At 43.2% G+C, this 27076-nt stretch overlaps 1 protein-coding gene across 6 annotated transcripts in view; it reads left to right on the top strand.

The window, feature by feature from the left end:
- GPR108 (G protein-coupled receptor 108) overlaps positions 1 to 27076 on the top strand; it is a 113510-nt gene that overhangs the window by 15673 nt on the left and 70761 nt on the right. Inside the window, exons 2-9 of one of the 6 annotated variants that reach the window (XM_069230475.1) lie at positions 14628 to 14738; positions 16879 to 16929; positions 20250 to 20329; positions 20619 to 20755; positions 22825 to 22901; positions 23451 to 23543; positions 25670 to 25768; positions 26284 to 26417. In XM_069230475.1, coding sequence (XP_069086576.1) covers positions 14628 to 14738; positions 16879 to 16929; positions 20250 to 20329; positions 20619 to 20755; positions 22825 to 22901; positions 23451 to 23543; positions 25670 to 25768; positions 26284 to 26417 — 782 coding nt within the window. Of the gene's footprint in view, positions 1 to 14627; positions 14739 to 16878; positions 17029 to 20249; positions 20330 to 20618; positions 20756 to 22770; positions 22902 to 23450; positions 23544 to 25669; positions 25769 to 26283; positions 26418 to 27076 lie in introns of those variants that run through there. The other 5 variants (XM_069230474.1, XM_069230479.1, XM_069230477.1 and 2 more) reach the window with 5 other exon arrangements.

Below are 27076 nucleotides of genomic sequence, written 5' to 3'. Positions count from 1 at the left end.
CAAAAAAATATCCATAATGGAAAATCAGTGTAACCATTTTCCACAAGATTATGGTAAACATGAAAATAAACAAGCACTGGCAAAGCCAACTGATCCGACATCGGTTGTCAGTGTTATGGTTTTGTCAATGCTTGTCTTGTTTTTACATGGCTTTTGTAACACTTTATTGTTGTGGTAGCTGCCAAATCCTCACCATTGTAACAAACCTTGGCAAAAAGCGGAAAACGTTTTTGGGGTCTCAAAAAGCACACATTGCCACTGTAGATCCTGCCACTGAACAAAACTACGTTGTGTATCAATAAGCTCCTTGTGGAAGGGCAGAATGCTGTAATTCACAGTAAAGCCAGGCAATAGATAGAGAGAGAAATAGAATTTTAATAAAAACAAAGGCCCTGATTTGTACTTTTTTGACGCAAAAAGTATAGCGCCGGCTTGTGCCATTCCAGGACGCCAGCCGGGCACCATATTAATGGAATGGTGCAATCCAGTGCAAAGGGTGGGCTAGCATCAAAAAATTGATGTTAGCCGGGTGGGGGTGGCAGTATTATGAGAAGGGGGTTTAGCTTTAAAAAATGACGTTGGGCCGGTTAGAGTAAAAAATGAGGACTCTAACCAGCCTAGCGTCATTTATTGACACTGAATCTACCATACCACATGACTCCTGTCTTATGAAAGACAGGAGTCATGCCCACCACCCCAATGGCCAGCACAGGGGACAAGGGTGCCCTGGGCATGGCCATTGCACCCAACGCCATGTAGGGGGGCCCATTTCAGGGCCCCATAAGGCACTTTAAAAATTAAAACAAAATACTTACTTCTACTTACCTGGGATGGGGTCCCCCATCCTCTGCTGTCCCTCTGGTGTGGGTGTCCCTGGGGTCTGGGGAGGGCACCTGTGGGCTCTTTCCAAGGTGTTCTACCATGAAAATGGGCCCACGGGTCCCCTAACGCCTGCCCTGGCCCAGGCGTTAAATAATGCCCGCCTTCCTCCCGTGCACCATTTTTGTACGGGAGGATAAATAAGGCGCTAGGGCCTTAGTCATTTTTTGGGCGGGAACGCCTACCTTGCATCCCATTGACGCAAGTAGGTTCACGCATCCAAAAATGACTTTAATTCCAATATTATAATATAAGGAGTTAAGTTTGCTCTGAATTAGCGTCCAAAAGATTGATGCTAATTCAGCGCAAACAAAGTATAAATATGCCCCAAAATGTCTTGATAACGCCAGACCTAATAAGGGGCCCAATTCCTAAAGAAAGTCATAAAAGTGGACCCATGGTAGATGTCTTTGAATTCGTGATGTGCATGACTTCACAATAATTTACAGTAGTAGACCAGGAAATTGTATTTCTAGAAAACATTTGTGAACCGTATTTTAGCACAAGCAAATATGCATGTGTAGATTTGCACATTCAAAAATCTATTGAGCATTTACAAGTTCACTTTCTCCCCAACTACTTTTTTCCTCAACCCTGGAAGGACTTCTACTTCTGCCCTTGTCAGGAGTAAATTTCCAACTTTTTTCAGTATGGGAAAAGATTAGAGAAGAGCTGGTGAAAATCCTTAAAACATGCAAGTTAGTTGGTTTGCACAGACTCAAAGGCATTCCAGCCCTGGAACTATTGCTTACTGCTTCCTCCAGCCCCAGTATGTAGATCTGTGAAAAGGAGGCAAAATAAGGAAATTGCTATACTAGGGCCTCTAATTGCTAGTATTCAGCCCTTCTATGGTATTAGCCGTGGCGTTATTAGAGAGGCTATTATCAGAGCTCTTACCATAATGCAATTGTGCCATAAATTGTTGCCGCTATACACTGGACAAGTAGGATTTTTTTACAGGACAACTAGATGTAAGAAGCAACCTGTCCAATAGACAAGTAGATGTTTTATTAAATTCCACACCCCTTCCCATCCACCCAACCTTGGTGCCATAAAGGGGTCTGGCAGTCCTGACTTCTCCTGTTTTTTTGTTTCTTGTGATGGGATGAGGAAGTCCCTGCTGGGCTGGGGCCTTGCATGCTGTGGGGTCTGTCTCACCTGTCCTGCTGGGGTTGGAAGGTGGCAGGCCTCCGTTGGGAAAGGGTCCGCCTCTGGGTGTAAGGACCTGTTGCAGAGTCCTCTCCTGTACCATCCTTGGATAAAGCCTTTCCTGTAGGGCAGGACTTTGGGATGGAACCATCTGGGTTCTTCAGTGTTCTCTCCGGTAAGGTGGGCATCTGAGGGAGCATTCGGGTAAGTGCCCGGTGTGCGTTGCATGATTAAACCTTGCCCATGCATGATTGGTTGGGTTCGTGCATGTGGGTTTAGTGCTGTTCATGTATGCATGGGTAGTGTCAGCATGGCACATGTGTAGCAGGCTCTTCTCTATGGCGCAAATGCGGAGCATGAGCATCCCTGAGGTCCGCATGTGCATTCCTTACAGCTTGGACACGCAAAAGGCAGCTCACTTCTTTTCAAAGATATGAAGAGCCCAAGGTGAGTGGCTGCTCCAGCTGTGTTGGCTGGTTGCTGATCTAGCTTGCTGTGTTTGCTCTGGTGAATATTGGGAAATGACTAAGAAGAGGCATGCTTCCCCCTCTCTCTCTACTGCATCTTCCTCTCCTGGGCAGTCCCCTTTACCTAAACATAGAAGAAAGCATGAAGGGACAGAAGAGGACAAGATAAGGTGGATTGTATTAGAGACCCTGCCTGCCTTTAAGGACAAGTCTCCCCCTTCCTTCTACTTAAGCCAAGGGGGTGCAGAGAAGCTTTCCTTGTCTTAAGTCTCATCTGCTGATGCACCTGCCCCCTCTGATCTAAAGAGGAAATATTTTTCAAAAGACATGGTGGGGACTTGTTGACCAATATAAGAGAAAATACAGGTTTTCCTCCTATCTACAAGCCTGGATCCTCTGATGAATCCCTGCTGAGGCAATTCCAAAGGCCACCCAGTTCAGGGCTACTTCAGGATTACCTATTCATCAGTTTGTTAAAGATGTTATCAAAAAGGAATGGAGGTATCCAGATAAGATCATGTTGCCCAGGTTTATTTTGAAGCTGTATCCTTTTGAGGAAGTGGACTCTGTGTTACTGGGCACTGTTCATGTTGATTCTCTGGGAGCCAGCCTGGTGGGTCGCTCTTCCATGGCAGAGGAAAACATTTTAAAGGATGCATCAGATAAAAACAGAGTGCCTTGAGATATGTCTTTTCTGGGGCCCATGTGGCTAGGAGAGGAGGACATTATGGGGCATACACATCGCAGTCCCTCATTACTGATTTCAAAGCTTTTTTTTGGCCATTCAGCATGGAACATACTGTCTCCCCTTGTTGAAAACCCTGTAAAGTCAGATTGAATTTCTATCTGATATTTCTTTTGATGTGGTGAGACCATCCGCGCTCCCAGGGAGGGGGGGGGGGAATTGATTGCTGCAAGGCATAAAGTCTATTTGAAGGGCAAGAATACTGATGTCATTCTAAAAGCTGTTGTTTCTAAGATGCTGTTTGATAGACTTTATGGCTCCTCCAGTATCTGCATGGATCATATGTACTCCATTGCCTCAAAACCAGATCAAAAAGAAGGCATTGTTGGAAGGGATTTCACTTCCTTAAAAAAGGGCATAATGATTCCTGTCCCAAGAAAAGGAGTGAGGTCAAGGGGTTAACTCTGTTGTCTTCCTTGATCCAAAGCCTTCAGGGGATTGCTGCCTGGTCATCAATTTGAAGAATCTCAATTCCTTCATTCAGGATATCAAATTAAAAGAATTATTCCTCTGATCTCACTCAACCACTTTCTGACAACCTTGGATCTTATGGACGCCTACTTGCACATTTACATTGCCACCCAACATCACTGGTTCGTGAGGTTTGCGGTGCGGGCCCTTCATAGACGGTTCATAGCTGGTGGGATCCATGGGCCGCCCCAATGTCCCCGGCCCGACAAGTACTGCCATGGGGCCTGGAGGCAGAGCCTCTGGACCGCTTACCCAGATCTCACGAGACACCCCTGAGATTTGCTTGAAGCCCCGTCTATAGTGGACCTCATATAGAGGACTTGGTTATTGTTAGAGGAGCACCTGTTATGCCACCCTGTTAACAATAGTGTTCGCCTCCCGCATGAGATGCCATAAGACACAACTGCCCGCAGACTCCTACATAGCCACACAATACAATATTACCCCTGGATCCTGGCTACCCACAACACACAGATGTCCTAGCTTTCCCCCTCACACTTCACACACTTGACACTTAAGTGCCTGAGCCTCAACATCCGAGGCCTCAACAACCCCTCAAAGCGGCTAGCGATCCTCTCCTTCCTCAAGCGGTAAGAGAGCCACATATGCCTACTACAAGAGACACATTTGCTATGCGCTCCAAGTGGTTCCCTCAACAATACTGGTCCTCATCTTCCACGAAACACGGGGGGGTTAGCGATCTTAGTTTCCAAAACATTCCCTGGGGAATTCCTCACCAAAGTTCATGAGATAAAAGGTAGATATTTAGCCTACAGGGTGCGGATAGAATCATTCCATTTCACAATAGCTAATATTTATGCGCCTAACACACATCAAGAGGCATTCATGACACAGGCTCTCTCTCCACCGTTGACCACCCCTGACACAGCAATACTTGTGGGAGGTGAATTCAACCTCATTATGGACAATGATCTAGACCGGTCAGGGCACCGACATGGGCAGACGGGCACTCTCTCCCCAACAGGACTTCACTGGCTCGCAGACTGTGGCTTAGTGGATATATGGAGGAATGCACATCCAAACCTCTGAAACTATACCTTTTACTCAGCAGCCACAAAAACCTATATGCGCATAGACTACTTCCTAGCCTCTTCAGCGTTCCGAGCTCACGTCCAGGCGACTGCAATAGAGCCATGCACTTTGCCAGATCATGCACCTATAACTTTAACAACCCAAATTGATATGAATTGCACCTGAGGCGTTGGATGGAGGTTCCGGGACACAATCCTACAGACGCAGGATACAGTGGACTCTTTGAGATGCACGATCACAGACTACCTTAGCCGAAACGATGATGGGTATACCTCCTGAACCACACTATGGGAATCTCTCAAAGCAGTGGTGCGCGGAGAGGTGATCTCTCTCTCTCTCTCTCTCTCTGCGATGGAAAACAAAGCCTGGAAAGAACAGAGGGTGCTGCTAGAGCAGAAGGTAGCAGAACTGGAACATTCCCACAAACGCACGGAGCCCCAAGAGTCTGTAGGGAATTCAAGAAAGCCCACCTCCAACTGAGACAATTGAATTGTGATCGAGCTGAGTATGCCATAGCGCGGCTTAAACATAAATATTATGTTGGGGGCAACCGCTGTGGGAAGCTTCTTGCCCACAAACTAAGAGCACAACTCCATGCCAACACCATCAAGATGGTACGCTCCTTATCTCAGGGAGAAGCGCGTACAGATTCGCAAATCGCAGAGGTGTTCTCCAAATTTTACCAAGCACTGTACACAACGGACACCTCCATCACCACAGATCCCTCCACATACCTCAATAATTGCACATTCACTCCTCTCTCACAGAGAGACACAACTCTTCTCGACAAACCAATCCAGACAGAGGAAGTGATATCGGCCATTTTCCGCCTCAAGACAGGGAAGTCGCCGGGCCCTGATGACTACACCCCCCCTTTTTTTTTTTTACAAAACTTTCTGCCCGAGGTTGTCCCAATACTCACTAGGCTCTTTAATTCCTTCTCAGAGACCAACACCCTCACCCCCAGTATGCTGGACGTGACTATCACTGTAATTCCCAAGCCAAGCAAGGATCCGGAGGAGTGTGGCTCCTACCGGCCCATCTCACTCCTAACCATAGATGCCAAGCTGTTCACTGGCATCTTGGTGCAACGCCTCAACCCCTACATGCCCAGGTTAGTGGACCCTGACCAAGCGGGTTTCATACCACACCAACAATGTGGGAATAACACAAAGCGACTCGTACACCTTATAGACAAATCACATGGGTCGCACAGAGAGGCTCTACTCTTCACTATAGACTCTGAGATGGCGTTCAACAGAGTGCACTGGCCCTACCTCTTTCAGGTGTTGGAGCGATTCGGTGTTGGACCGACACTCCTGAAATGGATAAAATGAGTATATAAAGAACCCAAAGCGGCTGTCCAGGAAAATGGTATGCTGTCTTTGCCATTCTCGTTTCAGCAAGGAACAAGACAGGGCTGCCCACTCTCCCCACTTCTCTTTGTTCTTTACATGGAGCCCCTGGCACAGAGACTATGGGCCAGCCCCTTGTAACTGGCATTAAATTCGGGGGCGATTACCACCTCAGCCTCCATGCAGATGACGTGATCCTCACGCTGTCAGAACCTATGATCTCACTACCAGCGCTAACTGACGCTCTACACGAATTCGGATCCACATCAGGCTTCAAAGTGAATATACAAAAATTGCCAATTTTTAATCTTTCAGTCCCGCCCACCCATGAAGCGGAATAACACTTAAAACTCCCCTACGTTTGGACGTCATTGCATGTCCCGTACCTTGGTATTGAACTAGCCAATACGACCACAAAAACAGCTCACAGGAACTACGCTGTCCTCTCCAATGCCGTATTCAAGGACTTGGAGGTCTGGAGTAAACACAAACTCTCATGGTTAGGCAGAATAGCAGCAATAAAAATTACAATCCTACCACGCATTCTCTACTTATTTTAAACAATTGCCCTTGCCCCGCCACCTAAAACCCTAGCTATACTGCAGTCGTCGATACTCAAATTCATATGGGATTGGAAACCTGCCTGCATCTTGCGCCGAACCTTGTATCTTCCTAAGACAGAAGGGGGGGCTGGCGATCCCTTGCCTTTTGAAATACTACCAAGCAGCCCAACTGCGGTTCCTGCTGGAATGGAGCCGCCCACTCACCGAGAAACACTGGTGTTTCATGAACCAAGCAGTTGCAGGGTCACATATATGGAAAGAGGCCTGGCTGCAGCGCAGACACAGTGCTGTAGGGCTGTACTTCTCCCCTATCACTAGCATGACATTCCGGGTCTGGGACTTAGTAGCGACTAGGAACGGTTTGACGTCCCTTCCCTCCCCCTGACACAGATTTGCGCTAACCCAGACTTTGCCCCCGGCCTGAAGGCTAAGGGCTTTCAACAATGGCATGACATGGGATGCAAGAGAGTGGGGAGCCTATTTGACCCAGATGGCATCATACCCTTTGACTGCCTAAAAGACACTTACGGGCTCACGGAGGTAGATAGAATTACATACTACCAGGTTAGACACTAGGTGCTCCAACCAACGGTCAAGCCCCTAGTGACGAGACCACTCACAGCATTCGAGAAGTGGCTAATGCTTAAAAAAGATGATAAGCGGCTGATTATCCGAGCTCTATAAACACATTACAACCGCCACATCAGTACCTAAAACCAAGGGACAAAAAAGATGGGAGGCTGTAGTGGGGAGGGATCTAACAGAAGAGGAATGGTAAGAAATACACTACAGGGCACCTCACACAGCATGTCAGGCGCTGAAACAGCATATAAGGTAGCAACATATTGGTACTACACCCCTGCGAGAATTCATTCATGGAGTCCCACTAAATCTTAACTTTGCTGGAGAGGGTGTGGCAGCACGGGCACACTCATACACCTGTTATGGTACTGTCCCATGCTGAAAAGATACTGGAGTAGCTTCCTAGATGAAATTCACAGAGTATTCCCCACAGAGATTCCCAGACTCCCAACATAAACCATCCTTGGCTTATCCAGCCCTCTCACCTTCCCTCTCCGATCTTTAAGAGGACGGCAGATTGCTCTTGCCCTCAATGCTGCCCACCAGACAATATTAGCCCATTGGGGCACGGACAGGATTCCAAACCACACATCATGGCTGCACAAACTGTGGTTCATTCTGGGGATGGAGAAACTTTCTCTGGCAGCGTAACCGCGAGCAGCAGAAGTTTAAACATTTTGGGAACCCTTTATACAAATCTTGGCTACAGAATTCAATGAAATCACTTGCCATGCATACCTTGCGTCTGCTGAGGGACAAGTGATGCCCTTGATTACAGCTAGAGCTACCTGCCTACCTTCTGGGTTGTGAGGGGGTCCGGACAAAATGGCTTACATACTTGTGGGGGTAGGATTTGGGGAGATTCTTGACATACCCATAGGGAGGAGTGCTTAATTTTCACCACTTGTTCTTGTTGATTGTTTTGTATCTAAAATGCTTACGGGACAATGGTTATAACTTGATCCTCTGAAGAAACCTTCACCAGATTACATGTGGAGGGAGTGCTATTGACGCTGACGGCCTGTAAGGTTGTAGGCATATAGCTGTGTAACGTTTCTTTCTTTAACCAAAATATCAATAAACAGATTTGATCCATAAAATACAGTTCACGAATATTTTCTTAGGAGTATGATTCCCTGGTAGAATTCTGTAAGTTACTTTGAATTCATGAAAGCCACTAATTTAAAGACCATACCATGGGTGCACATTTGTGACTTTCTTTAAGAATTGGGTCCTTAATTAGGCCTGGTGTTAACAAAGATCTTTTATTCTTATTAAACTTTTATTTCTCTCTCTATCGGCTGGCTTTGCTGTGAGTGACCGCATTCTGCTCTTCCACAAGGAGCATATTGGCATACAAAGCCGTTTTGTTCAGTGCCAGGAACCACTGTAGAAATCACATTGGTTGCACAGAGAGGCTCTACTCTTCACTATAGATGCGGAGAAGGCGTTCAACTGAGTGCACTGCCCTACCTCTTTCAGATGTTGGAGCGATTCAGGGAGTGTTGGAGGGCCCCGCCTGCAAAGAACATGGAGGGCCCATCCCTCCAGACTCACTCGGGCAGGTGCTGTGCTGAGGGGCCCACTGTAGGGGGCTGCTGGGCCTTTGTTACACAACTGGTGGCAATGTGTGTTTTTTTAGCAAAAACTTTTTTTCTTTTTGCCAGTGTTTGTTACAATGGTGTGGGCCTGGTTGCTCTCACAACAATAAAGTATTACAAAAGCCAAGAGTCTAAACAAGACATGATTGACGAAACCAAAAGATTCACAAAAAATGACATATTGGTTGGTTTTGCCAGTGCTTATTTATTTTCATGCTTCCCATGATCTCATTGAAAATGGTTACACTGATTTTCCAATAGGACTATTTTTGGGAAATACTAGCATCTATACTATGCATCAACACATTTTACTAGATGACTCTTCAAAGAAATAGCACCTAAAATTTCATAGTAGCAAAAAATAATTCTTCCTGAACCTTTTATTTTGAAAGCAAAGAATCGTCACTCTTGCTTACAAGCTGCTGCAAACATTTGCAAGTAATCAGAGAGCGTTCTGGGAGCATCATACTTAGTCTCATATTGTTAAACGTTTCAAACATGTGTGTATACTTTTTCATTTTTTTACTGGGATCACTGTCAGTAGTGCACTGTGACCTTAAAACGTTTATTGACAGTGCTCACCCTAATAATTAAAGATTTTAATTAATGAACCATAAATAGAACTTCGAACAGAATTAACATATGGACACACATAACCTCAACGGCAGACAATTCCCTTCTGTGTAAACTGGCAGCCAAAGGGTTTGTGCTGCAGGGGGTTGGGCCTACTTGTCCCAAGGACAAAATGAAAATGAAAATGTATTGCCATTGACCCCAAACAATATGTCCCGGGCGTCGGGCAATCGGAATTCCACATCCCTGATGGCACCAGTGGTGGCTCACCTGCATCTTCAAGGAAATTACATGTTTTCCTTACTTAGACGATTGTCTCTTACATGTGCTGAGCCTGGCCAAAATTAATCTCTCCTGAGATCAGACAAAGGGGGTTTTCTCCAGTTTGGGCCTTCTCCTGAATGTTCCTAAGTGCCAGCTGTCTTCCTCAAATACTTTTTTCTCCATAGAAGGTCTTTTCAGAATAGAACTGGGGAGAGTTTTTCTGCCGAAGATAAGGACTCTATGCTTGCAGTCACCAGAATCTTCTGTCCAGAAAGCACGCTCCAGTGAGGCTTTGGCTGGAGGTTTAGTTATATTGGTCGGCCACAGTGTAAACAGTACAATTGGCAAGGCTTTATCTCAGGCTTCTTCTGTGGCATTTGAACAGTCATTGGTCAGTGACACTTCATTCCCTGGACAAGTTGATTCCTCTGTACCAGGAGGTCAGACACAATCTTCTTTAGTGGTTGGACATGGAGAATCTGTCCAAAGTAGTACAGTTGCATCTGGATCCTCCCGCAGTCTTGACAATAGATGACAGCAAACTGGGCTGGGATGCTACCCTATCGAACAGTTCCTGACAATTAAAGTAGTCCTTCCTGGAGAGTCGCAGATCATCAAATTGGAGGGAGTTGATGGCAATTTGTAGGGTGTTGAAGTTTTTCTATCACCATCTGTATCAGAGGAATGTGCTGGTAAAAAAAGGACAACACCGTTGCAGTCCCTTACAATAGCCATCAGGGATACTTTCAAAGTCCCTCAATGCAATAGCAATGCAATTGGGCTCCTGGCAGAAGTCAACTTATTGCATTTGGCAGCATTTCACATCAAGGGCTCCGAAAATGTGACAGCAGACAGCCTCAGTAGAAAATGTCAAAACTCAGAAGAGTTGACACTGTCCAAATCCACATTTCAGAATATATGCAGCCGGTTCAGGAGTCAATTTCTGGATCCCTTTGCGACCAAAGACTATGCTCATCTTCACAGATTCTGCACCAGATTCCTTGAACAAGGAGCTTGGCCAATAGACACATTGGTGATAAAATGGTTGCAACGTCTTCTCTGTACATTCCTTCTTTTTCCGTTGATCCAGAAGGTTCTCTCCAAGTTTCAGAAGGAGACGGGGGACTTGATACTTGTGGTTCCTTAGTGGCCACAGAGGTAATGGTTTCTGCTTCTAAAGTCCCTTGCTCTTCTTCCTTGGGTGCTGCCAGTCTCTGTCTCTCCTCAGAACTTCATCTCTGGCCTTCCGATTCCAACCAACTCCATTGGTTTGCAGGTTGAGAAGTCTGGACTTCTAGCAAAGGGTCTTTCCTTTTCATTGGTGAAGGTAATTCAGCACTGCAAATGGCCTTCCACTCTGAAGTCCTGTTCAAAGCACTGGAAGTCTATTGACTGTTGTTCTGCTCATAATCCCTCAGCACCCAAATGTGGTGTGTCTGATGTACTGCACTTTCTTCTGGATGGTTTTCACTTGAATCTTTCTCTTTTCATTCTAAGAGCTCAATGGTTTGCGATCAAGGCATTTAAGGACTTCTCTGTACCTTCTTTGATGTTACAGTTGCTGGTATCTAGACTATTCGGGAGTTTTTCAGTGGTGAGACCAATGGGAAAAAACATTTCTTCCACTTGGGACTTTCCTACTGTTTTGCAGGCTTTGCAGTCTCATCCCTTTGTACCACTAGACACAGTAGGCTTAAAGTTTCTTTCCTATAAGGTTTTTTTTTTTCTAGTAGCCATCACTTCGGGCAGGAGATATGGGGAGCCGGGATCCTTAAAATTCTGCCATCCCTTCAGTTGGGTTTTGGTTAATGGGGCTCTTTTGAGACCTGATCATGACTTTGTTCAAAGTTTTCATAGAGCCCGTGAAAAAATTCTCCCTTCTTTCTTTCCTTCTCCCTCCTTTGTGGTGGAACATTCCTGTTCACGTACGGTCTATAAGAGGAATAGCCACCTCCTGGGCGAGGTCCAGTGAGTATTGATCCAGGAAATCTTTAGGGTGGCTATTTAGCCCTTAGAAAATACTTTTGTTAAACGTTATTGCCTTAATAATACTTTATATTTGACTTTGGGTACATATTTTTTAACTCTGCATTATCATATTTTTTTCATGTTTTTTCTGTTTCTGATATTTGCAGTTATTAAACCCGAGTTGGTGCATTAATACCATGATTCATTCCTTTCAGTTTGTCAAATGACTTTTGGCTTTGGTATACTTCATGGTGTAATGACTGGGATGAGGACGAGGGATGTAGGGGTAATGCCCCGGTTACTTACTGGTAATCTTCATTACCTTTAGACCTTTGTGTCCTTGTCACAGTCATTACTTCCCGCCCACCCTCCATCCTCTGGCCTTCGACGATAGCTTGGATATATACAGGAGGAGGCAGGAGTGCCTGCTCACTTTATGGCACTCCGATTCGGTGGGTGGGGATACCCTTCAAGGATCCTCCTGTTCTTTGTTCCTGTCACGAGGTGACATCACCTCATGTTGTAATGACTGTGACGAGGACGAAATGAACTAGGGGTAATGAAGATTACTAGTAAGTAACCGGTGCATTTAAGTTAATCCAATTGAATTGTCACACCAGAAAACAAACGATAATTTGTATTAAGAAAAAACTCTGGCTTGAATGTTGTGCCGTTGGCGACATGGAGACATCTTCTAACTATATATGTATATGTAATCTGCAAGTTGCACTTTTTAAAAAGGCATGGAAGCACCTATCAGAGGAAGAAATATTCCACTTTTTTGCTGCAATTGGAGACATTTCAGCTGACTCTAATTTAGTGATGCCTTGCTTGATGAGCAAACCTTGCATTATTTATTATTTTTTGCTTTGCACTGTGTATACATATTTCTTTCCTGCCACTTTGCAGGGCCTAGTATTACATGTGGAATACTTAGAAAGTCTTGGGTTAGCATGGAAATAATATAGGTCAATGTCTCACATTGGTGTATCCACTGCTTATTTTCTAGATTACGGTGTGCGTTTTTGAACGGGTCAGCATTGTTATGAAGTTAATTGATTAGGTTAGGAAGAGTCTTTAAGTACTAATTCAGTATGTTGAAGCTTGGTGCTCACCTGCACCATAACTCTCCAGTGTTTCTTGCTGTTCGACTGGACAATACGCTTGTGTTTTTATGTGGGGCATAATTGTCAAGTGACATCATTTGCCAGTCCATGATTTTGAGCCTGGAACACTTTGCATTATGGACATTTTGAAACCATATTTAGAATTGTAAACACCAAATAAAAATAATCCAAGTGCAACATGTTTAATGCTAAAAAATATAGTACTGCCTGAAGGTATAACTCACAACAACAGACACCCCCCCTGGCAGCCGTGCTTGCATTGTAGAATGGGGTAAGTTGAGGAGCCACAGCAGGTATTGTAGTTGACATCTTTAAATTCAGGCATAGTATGACTTCTAGCATTTTAGATTCTTTAGACTTTTCTGATCTCTTATGTTTTTGGCTGCATTGTAGATTATTTTGCACTCGGTCATTTGGGGGTGGTAGCAGAACGGACGAGTTTGAATCAGTGCTTCCTTTGGAAGGCATGTAGTAACTTTCTCAGCACCATGAGCTGTTAGCGCCCTTTGTGCCTTTTGTAAGTAGGAGAGGCCCTGATTTCTGTGCTGGGGATTATTGTACTCCTGCTGGTTTTCTTGTTTAACAGAAATGCTCCTTGTGATACACTAGAGGAAACGTGGATATGGTCATATATGTTTCTGGTATGGACGACCTTAATTTCTTTGCTGCTAATGGCATTCCCGTGAGTTGAAGGGATCTGGACATTCTTCTTGTCGGACCAATTACATTTTGAGTGTGAAATGGAAAGGTTCTCAAGTTTCCAAATTCCGTATATGAGGAGGTTATCCACTTATGGTTTTTTGTAATTGTAACTCTAAAATCAACACTCCTAGCAACCGTCTGAAAATAAAAAAAAAGTAGTCTTTCTCTTTGAAGAGAATTTATGTATGGTATGAAGTCAGGCTTTTTATACTTTGAAAGAGGGGCATCGCTGGTATTTTGGTTGTAACAGTGGTGTAAGGTGGTCGTCATCCTTAGAGATGCACATACATAAATAGTTTGGACAAACTGTCAATAGTATAGTACTCCTGTGGGTACAATAACCCCAAAATCCTGCTCTGTGGTGCCCTAATATTCCCTTCAGTCAAGTGGCTGTTCAATCCTGCGCAACATCATAATCTGCCTAGATTATCTGATGGGATGTACAATCACCGATCATGCTCTTTAATGTCGTAAACCCATTGGAGTTTCTCACATGGGTCACTTTGGATATCATTACCCACGTGTGCACTCTGCTATGGTTCACAATATTTGAGATCCTTCTCTGCATGATGTTCTTATTAACCTGCATTGTCTCCCATGGTTCCGATGACTTCCAAATTATGTTGCATGTTGTCATAAACCACCTGCATAATGTCTCATGTGACCACCAAGGCATGGCCTGCTTTCGGTGACTTGACTTTGCAATCCTGCTACATGATGTTGTAGTATATCTGCATTAGCTCCCATTTCTCATGGTACCATTGAGTCATTCTCTTTTACGTGATGACCCACCTACATTGAACCTCTTAGATTATATGAACACCCAAATGTACTCTAACTTTATAATCCAACAGCACTGTCTCCCATGATCCTGAATTGTAACTACGTTGTCATAATCTACGTGCATGATCTCCCATAGGTTAGATGACATCTGACTTCTGGTCTGTGATTTCCACTTGTATTGTCTCCCATGAATACTTAGCTTGAAATGAAATGAGTCCCTGCATAGTAAGGCCTAATGAAGCTCCTATGTCTACCTTCGTCTCTGCTGTGGACTAAAGCACGCCTGTTTCTTCACTATTCTGGCTCTCTCATTATTTTCTCACCTCACTATACTCTCCATTACAGGACGAGAAACGCTCCATTATTCAGGTCAACAGCTTTGGCTTTTTTGCCAATGGAACACTGGAGGTAAACATGAAACTCAGGCTCGTGGGGCCTCACATCAGCCTTCACCCGGTAAGTTTGTTAATTAACACTACATAATTTGTGGCAATGTCGGAGGGCTATGAGGAGGGATAAGGGTTTCTGGCCATCATTGAATGTCCTACTTAGAATATGAGCCATAGCAATCTCAAATGTAGTTTAATATTAGACACGCAGGTAGGATGTTTTCGCAGAAAAATGCACAGCTTCTCTGTTTGTCAGTTGGCGGTGTTGTTTGAGCCATAACATTGCACATGGCAATTTACGGTGCTCAGAAAGTACAGTGGATGCCATCTATCTTCAGCCTTCCACCAGGAGTATAACTTTGGTTTCCCTTAGGGAAGTCATGCTTGAATTTTAGCAATATGGGTACTTGTCTTTTCCCATCTCATATGCCCCACCAGTCTTAAAGTCTTATACCGTTATGTGTTCTTCCCATTGGTGACATGTGGATCACCCCTCTCTTAATGCCTGTCCACAAGAAGGGCAGTTCTAGGACCAATCTCATGAATTAGTGCCTGATCCCTACGATCAGTAAAGTGACAGTGGTTTACACTGAACTCACTCACAATATGATAAAGTATACAAAATAGAAAAGTTACTGTGGGTTATATGATTTACCATAATGGCATCCTGCAGGCTCCAGTTACAAGAATTGGTTTGTTTGCAGCATAAACCACATACCTACGTGGGTATTTCAAACGCATAAGTGCAAAGTGCCCCCCCCCCGCCCCCTTGTGAGGAAACCGCATAACAGTGACTAAGCAGTGCACACGGATTCAATGCTATGATGTTATACAACCAACTTCATAATAATTAGTCCATTAAAACAGGCCCATGGTTCCTTTGTACATTTGAATTATGAAATGACGAACAGTGTGTTTGTAGTAAATGTCGACCATGTTTCGACCCTTAAGAATCCAAGGTTCTCATTAGAAATTGGGAAAGCTTGGAGGACCTATAGTGATGCAGAACACAAATTAAGAAGGCAGAACCTGCTACAAAGGGTATTCCCAATTTGTCAGTTATGGATATCTTAATACCTGTCGGTGCCCAGAATAAAATGAAACTCCTTAGGCAAGCTGTGAAATACAGCATGCAGAGCATGATGCGAATAATCACCAGTTATGTGAAGGTAGGTTACAAATACTCACAAGTATTGAAACCTGGTGACAAGAGTAAAAAGAACAAATGTTAGAAAAGAGAAACAATTCTCTGGGTATAACTTAGCACAATATGGATCAGGAATTATAGTACCTGTGAAAGTGATGAAAAATGGCCTATGATACTCAGTTGTGACTGAATCATTGGAATGGGCCTGCAGGGACCGGGGATAATGGTAATCATTTTACTCTGAGCATCAAAAGGTACTTAGATAGCCATAATTGACAAAATGAGAATTCCCTTTCTAGCAGGATCCACCTTCTTATTTTTGTGTTTTGCATCCCTCTAGGTCCCCCAGGCATTCCCAAGTCCTGGTGCGACCTTTGGATTCTCTTAGAAGTCGAAACGTCATCGACATTTACCACAAACACGCTGTCATTTATTGAGTCAACTATACAGAGGCAACCGTGGGCCTGTTTTATTGGACTGATCATTACGCAGTTGTTTGTATATCCGCATGCAGTTTAACTTTTGTGCACTGCTTATTCACTGTTACTTGGTTGCGGTTTTCTCATACATGGGTCACTTTGTACTTGTGCCTTTGAAATACCGACTTGCGTATGTGGTTTATACTGTGAATAAACAAATCTCGTAACTGGAGCCTGCAGAATGCCTTTGTGGTAATTCATATCAACTACAGTAACATTGCTGTTTTTTATGTTATTATGAGTTCGGTGTGAACCACTGTCGCTTTACTTGTGTTAATTACCCAGGTTCACACAGACATTCAAGTTGCTCTTGTTTGTAAAGAATATGATCCCTACTGGGGCAACTTTATGTCCAATGTGAATATTGTGTACTTATACTGTTCTTAAGACAGTGCAGACATGCTTTTACTGAGTTTAAAACTTGTTATGCGTGGGACTCCCTGCTGCAAGTTTAAATCAAGCAGTGACTAGAGATGGTTTCTTAGGAACTGAATCATGCATGTGTCATTAATGCTGTTGACTGCCTCCTATGCCATTCTCAGTGCACCCGAGTCTTAATTATCTTTGGATTCTCTCTGTAGATCGGCCTCAGCCTGTCCCATGCCAAGAGCGGCCAGTTCCTCTCCTCTCCGGTGAGATCAGTGTGCCAAAATCAACCTTGGGCATAAGTGTGGGGTACGAAATGATTTGGCATGAGTTTGTCACTCAGTCACTCCTTGAATAATGTGTGGGTACGTGTTTTGTTTCACTGACAAGCAATAGTACTCTGGGTGTAAGTATTGTTTCTGTGTGTATGGAAGTATTATTGTTTTGGTCATGTGTATATGTTCTGTTTCTTAATTGTATGTGTAAGTATGTTTTCTTACGTGTGTGCATTCATGTTTGTTATTTATCTTCGTTGTGTATGTGATTTATTTGCCTTTGTATTGAAAGGCAGTACCTTGTCTTTATTATATGCTGGTGTTATATTTTGGCAGTGCACGCCAGTGCTTGTCGTTGGTCACCAATCTGTGTTTAGTTTCCATGCAAATTTGTGTTCATGGTGTTTGTTTATGTAAGTGCTTGGTCGTATTTTTAAACACTTGTTATGGTTTCGAGGTATATTCCCTTTGCTTCACTTGCACTACATCGGTAGTCATTACATACAATGCAGGAGTTACATCAGGAATTTTGACACCTCATGTACGTTTTCAGTCTTAGTTTTAAGGTTTGTAACCTTATCTGTCTATCTAGCCACACACACGTGCGCGCACACACATACACATATATGTACATGTTTATATATACACACACATGGATTTATTTACTCCCATATATAGACATTTATGTGTATGTGCCCACATACATGGACATTTTAAAGATTTTCACTTACATAAAAATTATTTTCATTTTAAGTAATTAGATGTAAATGAATGCATTATAATTCTTTTACACAAATTAACATTAAAGTATGGTTTTATGATTTTTATTTTTTTAAGTATATCAGGGATAGTAATGTGGTTTTTAGTTTTCAGAGATGGCTATAATATGCTGTAATAAGTAGTTTTCGAGGTTCAGGAATGGTTAGAATATAGGGGTAGTTATGAGGTTTTTGGGCTCAGGGATGGGTTTTGCATAGGGGTAGTAAATGATTTTTAGGTTTAAGTGAATAGTAGTAAAAAATTAATTAATTAAACATAGAACCAATCCAGTTATTAGAAGATAAAACTAAATATAATATATATGTATATATTCACTTAAAAAAACAAAGGTTACAGGGACTTTATAGTTAGGTTCCGAATTTACTCGCACAAAGCCAGAGAAATTCAGTAGTTATAGTTAGAGTTATTTCAAGTAACTATAACTCGCGGCCTAAGGTTACTATAACTCACGGCCTGCCATGCACAGTTTTTTTTCAGTAATTTGTCTTCTAAAGTTTTATTGATGTTATAAAAGTTGTGATGAGTGCTGTAATATCTGGGGTAATTAGCAGTGCATGGCGAGGGCACAAGTTATAGTTACCTTAGGCAGCGAGTTATAGTTACTTGAAATAACTCTAACTATAACTGCTGAATTTCTCTGGTTTTCTGCAAGTAAATTCAGGACCTACCTATAACATCCCTGTAACTTTTGTTTTTTAAGTAAATGTCTAACGTTTTTTTAATGAAAAATCATTTTCATTACTACACCTTAATCCAACCACCGCCATGCATGGCCTTCGGCGGGGGTTTGCGGCCGAGCCTGTCTCCCTGGGTGTGAGAATAGGTGGGAGAGGGTGTCTCTGGGTGTGAGAGTGGCTGTGAGAGTGTCTGTCTGGGTGTGAAAGTGGGTGTCAAAACTCCAGCTAAGTCACAGCAAATAGCTTTGTCCCGGAGGGTGGGCACCCAGGTTCATAGCAGGAGCCGACCCTAGGGGGTGGCGGCACTCCGGGCCATTATTGGCTCCATGTGGGGGGGGTGCGCCACCCCACTCTAACCTTAAGCTTTGCCCCAGGGAGGTGGTGGTCCGCAATGGAAAGCCTTCATTATCTTTTTTTCGGCTCTGGGGAGGTTGCAGTCCCTGGGGCTGCACGAGGACCACATGGGCCCCGCTCCCCCCACATTAATTTCTTCCTTTGCCTGTAGAGGTGGCGATCCCCAGGGCTGTGGGAGGGTGGGGGGACAGGGGGCATGTTTTTGTTTTTAATCTTTTGCCCCAGGGAGGTGGTGATCCCCCCCTCATTAATTTCATCATTAGCCCCAGGGAGGAGGCGGTCCCTTTGGTTTTGGAGGAGGCCAGGGCTGTGTGGGCCCTACCAGTGTTAATTTCATCTTTTGCCCTGCGTAGGTGGTGGTCCCTGGGACTGCTGGGATGTTGCACGGGGCCTCTGCATTAATTTAATCTTTTGCCCCAGGGAGGTGGTTTGCCCTCGCTTGCTGCAAATTTGTCATAAATTTGCAGCAAATTCTTTTTTTTAAAGTGCTTTTTTGAACCGGGAGGGTCCTTCTAGGACCCCCAGCACCAGAGCTAATGGATAGGGTGTCCCTACCCTGGCCTCTTATTTATTTATTTATTTTTAATCTTTTTTTTCTGCGACAAGGCTGAACGCGAGTCCCAAGATGGCTGCCAATACTTCCTGGTTGAAGTGTTGGTAGCCAAGCAGAGCTCTGCAGATCTCTGCACGAGCTTGTTATTATTCGCAAAGCCTTTGCACCTCTAGATATCTATATTTCTTTTTCTTTTAATATATCAAAAACTACTGAACAGATTTACACCAAATAACAAAAGGCACTCTTTCTGGACCAAGAGCTGCCTTCCTGCCAAATTTGGTGTAATTCCGTCCTGCAGTTTGGGCTGTAGTCGTGTCTAAAATCTCTATAGGAATTAAAATGGGAATCACATTTTTTTTTAACCCTCCTGCTCCTTTTTTTCTTCGGCCCCAGCTTGATGGATCATCTCAAAATTTCCCAAGTACCTCAAGATTCTTGGAAACAATTTTTTTTTAAACTTTTGTGGAGATTCGTCAAACGGCACCAAAGATATAGGCAAGTCAAAAAAAAAAAAATTCTGTGGAAACATGGTCCTAACTATAACTACCTACTGGTGACCACCAGTAGGTAATATATTTGTTAAAAAAAAGTACACCTGCCGAAGTAAAACACTTCCGATGCGGTAATGTGATTTAAAGGTATTTGTGATGTACTGATGTCCAATGCGATGAACTGCAAATTAACAACTGTCATCTGATTTTAACCTTCTGGCCCTCTGCTTTATTTTCTCTATTATTGGCCGTCTAATGGTTTGTCTACTTTTCAGCACATAAGGTTCTTGCACTGGGGTTTGTGAGAGTTTTTTCATCACGAGATTGTGTTGATTTGGTTGCCCTGCGAGTAGATTCTTTTTCACTTTGCTGTCATGAATGTGTTGCTTTGTGAATTGCTGAATTGGCTAGGATTTGTCTTTTCTCTAATCTTGAGCTTTCCTCTCACCTAAGGAACAAGAATCCCTACGTTGCATTTTCGATACAGAGCCTGTGGACAAAATGTTCCTCATCCTCAATTTCACAAGCAGTTGGTAAGTAGCTGCAATGGAGCTACTTAAGGAGAGCCACTCCTTGTGGTGGGTTTTTGGGACACCCCTGGTGCACTTCAAAATGCATCTGTGTGGTTGGGAAACAGGCAAAAAAAACAAGAAAAGGAAATTCTATCATTAATGGTTATGTTAAATGATGTTATTGAGATGGCTGTACTGAGTGCAAATGCCTTGATTAGTATTTTGAGTCCGGTGTTTGGGGGTCAGCTTCTTTTCTGTGGCAGACCAAAAGGGGATTAAGTGCTAATTTCTCTTCCTTTTACTGTCACAGCGTCCATGTTAAGATGTCGGGAAATTTAAAAGACGTGAAAGTTTCAGATTTCCTCAGTGATGAAGAAAAGGTGGAATCCCTGAAAACTACCCCAGGCCATACCACTCCGTCCCTCAGCACAAGTCCATCTAATAAAGGTATGAAACTCAAAAGCTGCTGTGTGTGAAAGAGATCCAAAAACTGCTCTAAGAGATGGAGATGCATATTGTGTACCTTGAGCAAGATGCCGAAAAATGTCTGTGTGAGAGAAACACGTTAAGTGTGCTGTATGCATAAATAGCAATGCTGTATTTCTCAGCTGTAAACTGGACTTAGTGAGATGCAGAAAGAACTCTGACAGAACTCCGAAACTGTTGGGTTTGAAGTACAGCCCCAGCTCTGCTGGACACATGCTTTGCTCTGTATCTGAGTACCTGGTCTGGGAGACAATGAAACTAAACAACTGTTCTGTGTGGGTCAGATGTAGGTGTTAATGTGTGTGTAAGATAAGTGCCTAGAAACATCTCTGTATGAAGGATGCCATAAATTGTTCCCAATACTACATGAGTTGAGTAATGATAAGCGTCTTTTTTATAGTGCATGTTTTTTATGAGGATATGTTTGGCAGTTACCATGAAACCGATCTGTGCCTGAGACCAATATGGCTCCATACGTGTGACAGAGAAAGTGCTGTGTGAGGGAACAAGAAGTACGCTTAGGGATAGCGATTCCTAAAATAGGGGTGCAAGGTGGTTGTTGGGGTGTGTGTGTGTGACCCAGAAAGATTGTGTGTGTGTGAGATCGAGGTTGCTCTGCGTATGAGACCCAGAAACTTCTCTGTGTGAGGCTCTACAAGCTGCCGTTGTGACAGACATGCATTCTTTGCCATTTGTGAATTAATTTAAAAAATCCTCTTTAGGAATGAGAACTGTACAACTGCTCTATGTGCAAAGCCTGAATCTGATCTATGTGTGAGGCCCTCAAAGCCGATGTATTTGAGAGACCAGAAATTGCTGTTTCTAAAGTAAAACAACAAAATCTGCTGCCTCTAACAGAGATATAGAAGCTGCTTTGTACCCACAATGCTGTTTTGGAGACCCAGAATAAATGTTGTGGTCTATATACCTAGTGGGTGATCTGGTTATTGAGTGTCACGCAGTGCTTAATTTGTAAGTAAAAAGGTGCCGGTGCCCAAAGTCCTCCTCTTAAATTCGCGGCTGCAGCAATTAAATATTTGAACACGGAAAACTGAGGCGGCTTAATCCTGCAGCCATCTCGGCCCTCTTCAGTACACATAAAGCCACTCCCCGCCCCTTCAGCTCACTCTAGCAGCTTTCTACTTTCTCCCTTTGTGACGCTTTTTCGTTTTTCACTCCCTCCGTCTGTCCCATATGTGTCTTTTGCTCTCAACAAATGCTTGAGGCAGAAGAATAAGCGCCGGCCCTCAAAAATAAGTGCCGGTGCTCAGCACCAGAAACAACAAGCACAAATTAAGCATTGGTGTCATGTGTCTTTGAGGTAGGGATGTCATGTGAACGTCCGGAGTCCCACTCATCCTAACTCATGGGTCTCCCATTTGATTACGTGAGGCTCTTCTGTGGCAGGAGAACTGGCAATTTATTTTCTTTTTCGTTGGTGTCTTCACTGTTGGCTGTTAGCAGGTCCCCTTCCTTTAATATGCTTATGCCCATTAACTGTTCCTGCTCTGCTGACTTGTTCACAGCTGGTTTTTAGCCGTTTTCCCTTCCTGGATCTCTATATATGTGTACTGTTGTTTGTGATCTCATCGTTTTTCCTTGGTATGTTCATGTGCGCTGGTGGGCGACTTCTCATTCCTTTATATGTTTACAGCTGGCTGTGAACTATTTCTTCTGGCTCAGCATGTTTATTGCTCACCGTGTCGTTCTTCAGACTTTTGCATGTTTAAAGTTGGCTACAAGCACTTTGTTCTTATTTAGTTTACTGCTAATTGTTTGCCTTCTCCTTTCTTTTTAGTGTTTAATTTTGTCGGAATCGTGTTACATAATTTGCTAGAAGTTAATTCAACTTCCTTAAAATGGGCATGCCCGTGAGAAGTTTCCCCTTCATGTATTAACAGCTGGCAGAAGGGCAGCTGTGAACATAGGTTCTGTTCACAGAATTTCTGTTTTTTTTCTTCTTTTCTTGTGTTCAGTGGTGACTGACATGTTTTTGTCCATCCCTGACACTTTTACCTCTCGTACACCAGAGTCAGACCAGAAAAAGAAAGCACCACTGCAGAAGCGGGACATTGAACAGCCAACGCCTGGGGAAAAGTCAATGCAGGTGAGAAAGTTGTCATAAGTCATAACAGTTACATTGATAGGGGAAATCACTCACTGTAGTCTTTTCTTAGGAAATCTGAGCTTATGACCCCTGCATCGCTTTAGGGTTCTCCTTAATCGGGTGCCTCATAGCCCACACCCCCAGGAACAGCTTTTGGCCCTTCTTTTAAGGGGCGGACTGATGGAGCCAGTGGTGTCCACCGTGGTTGACGGTGGTTGAGGGTCTGTGCTCCAGATAATGGTTTTCATTTATTTTAGTAGCTGCCACTATGGCCATGTGGACCTCCAGTTGTGAAGCGAGGGTACTGCTAATGGTTTAAGTAGAGCAATGGCAGGTGGGCAGTGATGATCGGAGTATGGTAAAGTGAATGTCGTGCTCTTAAGAAGAGCTGGCTGTTTTTACTGGTGGTTATCTCATGACTGCCTTTGCTGACTTGTATTAAAAGCAGTGTCTTTGGGTGGTTGCAGGGCTTTGACAATGGGCACTGAGGGCCTCTGCTTAAATGTTTATTATCTGTAAAAGGTGCTTGATAAGTTCCTTGCTTTGCAGATCTCCGCATCATCCACAGCTGTTAAATCAGATGGGCCTACAAAGGATCTTTTCCTGTCCCTGGAGTCATCGCCTCCAGAGTATCGCCTCAGTGTAAGATAAGGACTCTGCAACAGGAGCTTTTTGTCCATTTTTTCAACAGTCTTACTGTTTCCCCTCTTTTGTTTTTCTCTTTCTACTTCTTCATCGGTTCTAGCTTAGATTATGCTTCTAAAGTTTATCTTATTCTGTCTGGCGTTCTTTTTGTCCTATATCCCTTTGTTCAAATTCTTTTATTTTTCTGCATCTGCTTTTATTTTCGTGGTCATTTTCTCCTTGCTTCTGTTTTCCTAAGGGTTTCTCATCACTGCCTTTCCTATTTTTCTAATCATATTTGTCTTTTCTTTCCTTTTATTTTACAATTATTTGTTTTATTTTCTTGCCTACTGTAAATGTCTTCCTTGATCTGCTTTTTTTAAATTTTTTATTATGATGGCATTTCTCCTCTCTTTCATAGTATCCTATATAGACATCTTCTCAGATATTGTGGTTAAATATTAATCTGGCTGTCTTTCCATATCAAGCTAAATCTGGGTAGATGCTGAGTGTAGGACATAACAATCGGGCATTTATTTATGAACCGATGACACACAAGTATGTGTTAATTCAGTGGCATTGCAGAAATCTATTTACAAATGTATAGTACGTACTGACCCATGTTGTAAATAACAACATTGGTTGAAAAGGGATTGTAACTGTGATGTCCAGCAGCTCATGAGTGAATCTGTAAGATATATTCATACAAAAACTTTATCATAACAATTTGAGTTATTGATAATCACATTTCCTATTTAATATCGGCATCCTAGTTACCAGTGACCAAAGAGCAGAATAAATGTACTCGTCAATCATGTTAGACTATTACATACTATTAATTGAGTGAGCAAGTCAGTGATGTCTCTGTGGAGGTTAGTCACACACACAGGGAAATTAAAGTACACACTGTAGTTGAGGATAGCAATAAACCATTATTTTCCAGTGGTTGTCTGCTCTTGGTTAAACTGTGTTTTTATTCTACTGCCCTACATGATCACAAGCAGGTGATGACAAATTTGTTTCAGCCTTGCTCAGATGGGATCTGCTCTCTTGGCCTTTATCAGGGCAAAGGAATGTTTGGTTCAAGCACTGTTAAGTGATTTGATCATGGATCATTTAAACAAGACTGAGTTTTAGTGACAGCAGGCAAGTTATTGTAGCTTCCTTGCCACTTGTTTAATCTCCCTCTCACTCGTTGTCTTGTACCTGCCTATTCCCTGGTCTCATGCCTTACCTTTTGCACCTCCTTCCACGTGCTTCGTTACCCTACAATGTTGATCTTTATTTCTTTGAATTATAATGATTGACCTGTGTGGAGAGCTTTCCTGAAGATGGCATGTGGAAGTGCTCTTTTTCAATAAAGTTAAATCTCACATCATTGAACCTTTACCAGTTGTCTTTGTTGCACATGTTGTCACTCAGAAATTGAAGTCTGCAAGAATGGAATCCCAGAAGCATGTGAGCAAACCGGAAGAATCCTGATAGTAGATTTCAGGGTCTTTATTGCCACGTTACTCTGTGATAGTACTGGAATTCGATAGGAGTATGTCTTGCATTTGCATACAGCTAAGAATGTTATGACACATAAATCCCACAGCACTTACACACAGCTTCTTTGTATGTCTGACACATGAGGAATGCAAGGGCCACCAGTTATGGGGATCTGATCGACCTTCAGCTGGGTAGAGTGTGTAGGCATCCTCCCCACAAGGTTACAGGTAGAAAGACCAGTGTCTGTTAGTATTTTGTGCTCCTCCCACCAGAGACCCAATAGCTTGGGCTGAGTGGGTAGTAGCTAACCTCACTGAGAACAGATGTACACTTTGGTTGGGATGTCTCATTCATTAAAGCCAAGCTTTGATGACAGCCAGAAAAGTAAAAGTATAAGACCCACCAGTAGACTCACAAGAGTGAAAAACAGAGAACTAGTCCAGAAAAATGAACAGGCCAAGGTGGCACAGTTTATTTCAAATCATGGAATCATGGAGAGACTTTCATTTCAACACCTTTTTCAAATGAATGAGGTTATCTTTGACTTACTTAAATATGTTTTCTGCAGTCCTTAATAAACATTTGAAATGTGACAGTACAATAACGTACTCTGCTTGGTTAGATACTAATAATTGTTTTCCTCTCTCCCTAAGTTCCGAGTAGTGTTTGGTTCAAAGGAACAAGGTCTCTATAACTTGTACTTCCACAACTGCAACAATCTCCGAGAGCAACCCACAGGGTACAATATCACTGTGAGTATAAGCTGGAGTAAAGCTTTGTTGGTGTGAGTGTGAGACGCTTTCTGAAATACCCTCTGTTCTAAGGTCCTGACCCCTTTGTGGTGGGATACAGTGGTTCTGGGTACATATGCAGAGCCATCTTCATTTGGGTAGTGGTTGGTGGTTTATTAATGCTTTATGTTTGTTATGGGCCCTGCTTGGAGCATTATCATCTGTTCTGCAGATGCTGTTTTTCATATGCGCATAGAGTTATGAGTTAATTTTGTGTTTATGGAAGCAAGTGTAAGGGATTACACTGAATGCCTTGAAGGGTCTATGTTTGAAGTAGCTAGGGACATGGGCAGGTTGACTGGGCCTTTCATTCTTCATCTGTCCTAGAATTGTGTGATTTATGGGCTAAGAGAAGTGCTTTTTGGTTGGGTATTCATGTCAGCAGGATGTGCAGAGGATAGCTTGCTGTATACGATCCAGTCGGTAGCTCTATGTGCTCACCTCCTTGACATTCCGATCTTCTTTTGGTTGCATAGATAGATATCAAGGAAAAGAATCCTGGTGGCTACCTGTCTGCTGCAGAGATCCCTCTATTCAAACTGTATCTCATCATGGCTGGGAGCTTCTTTACTGCTTCTATCATCTGGGTCTATATGCTCCACAAGCATAAGTAAGTGAGTCACACATCGCTTCTTGAACTGCCGGTCCTTAACAAATGTGAGCCAGTCTTTTTCACCACAGCCCACCTTTAACCCAAATAGTGAAGGACTTCAGAGATTCATACAAAATGAGTCTTCAGGTCCAAATAAACTCAGCCATAACACAACATAAGTATGTTGCTAATTTGTGGAGCGCAGACATAGTTATATAGCACTCAATGTGAATTAGAGAGGAGGGGAACAATTCAGAAGATTACAGAGGTCAGTTGTGTTTTAGGCTGTGGAACAAGTAAATCAACATGGCATAGTAATTCATAGACCTGCATTAATGGAGATAGCTTGTGTTCTGTATTTTTATTTTTAGGTTGTAGCCTTCCAGACAGCACAGCTGTCTGGTTTGCTAAAGGCATCGTTGGGACATTCAGAAAACTGACCTAAGAATGCAATCTACCTGTTGCTTACCATTGGCTTAGTGGTCTGTAACTCGCATGTTCTGGCTTTCTGTTTGCTGGCTTTATTTGCTTTGCTGTTCAGCTTGAGTTATTCCCTCCTGTTGCCCAAACCTTGTTTACTCTATTCTTCCCACAAACTTGTTTTCTGTAAACAGGCCTTTAAATCCTCTTATCTTGTCACATTTACTGTGCATTCAAGGACATAGGGCAAACATCAG

This window comes from Pleurodeles waltl, chromosome 4_2 (assembly GCF_031143425.1).
Source record: "Pleurodeles waltl isolate 20211129_DDA chromosome 4_2, aPleWal1.hap1.20221129, whole genome shotgun sequence".
In the NCBI taxonomy this organism is placed as follows: Eukaryota; Metazoa; Chordata; class Amphibia; order Caudata; family Salamandridae; genus Pleurodeles; species Pleurodeles waltl.
The sequence above is the reverse complement of the archived record's forward strand: the minus strand, read 5'-3'. Positions and strand labels throughout refer to the sequence as shown.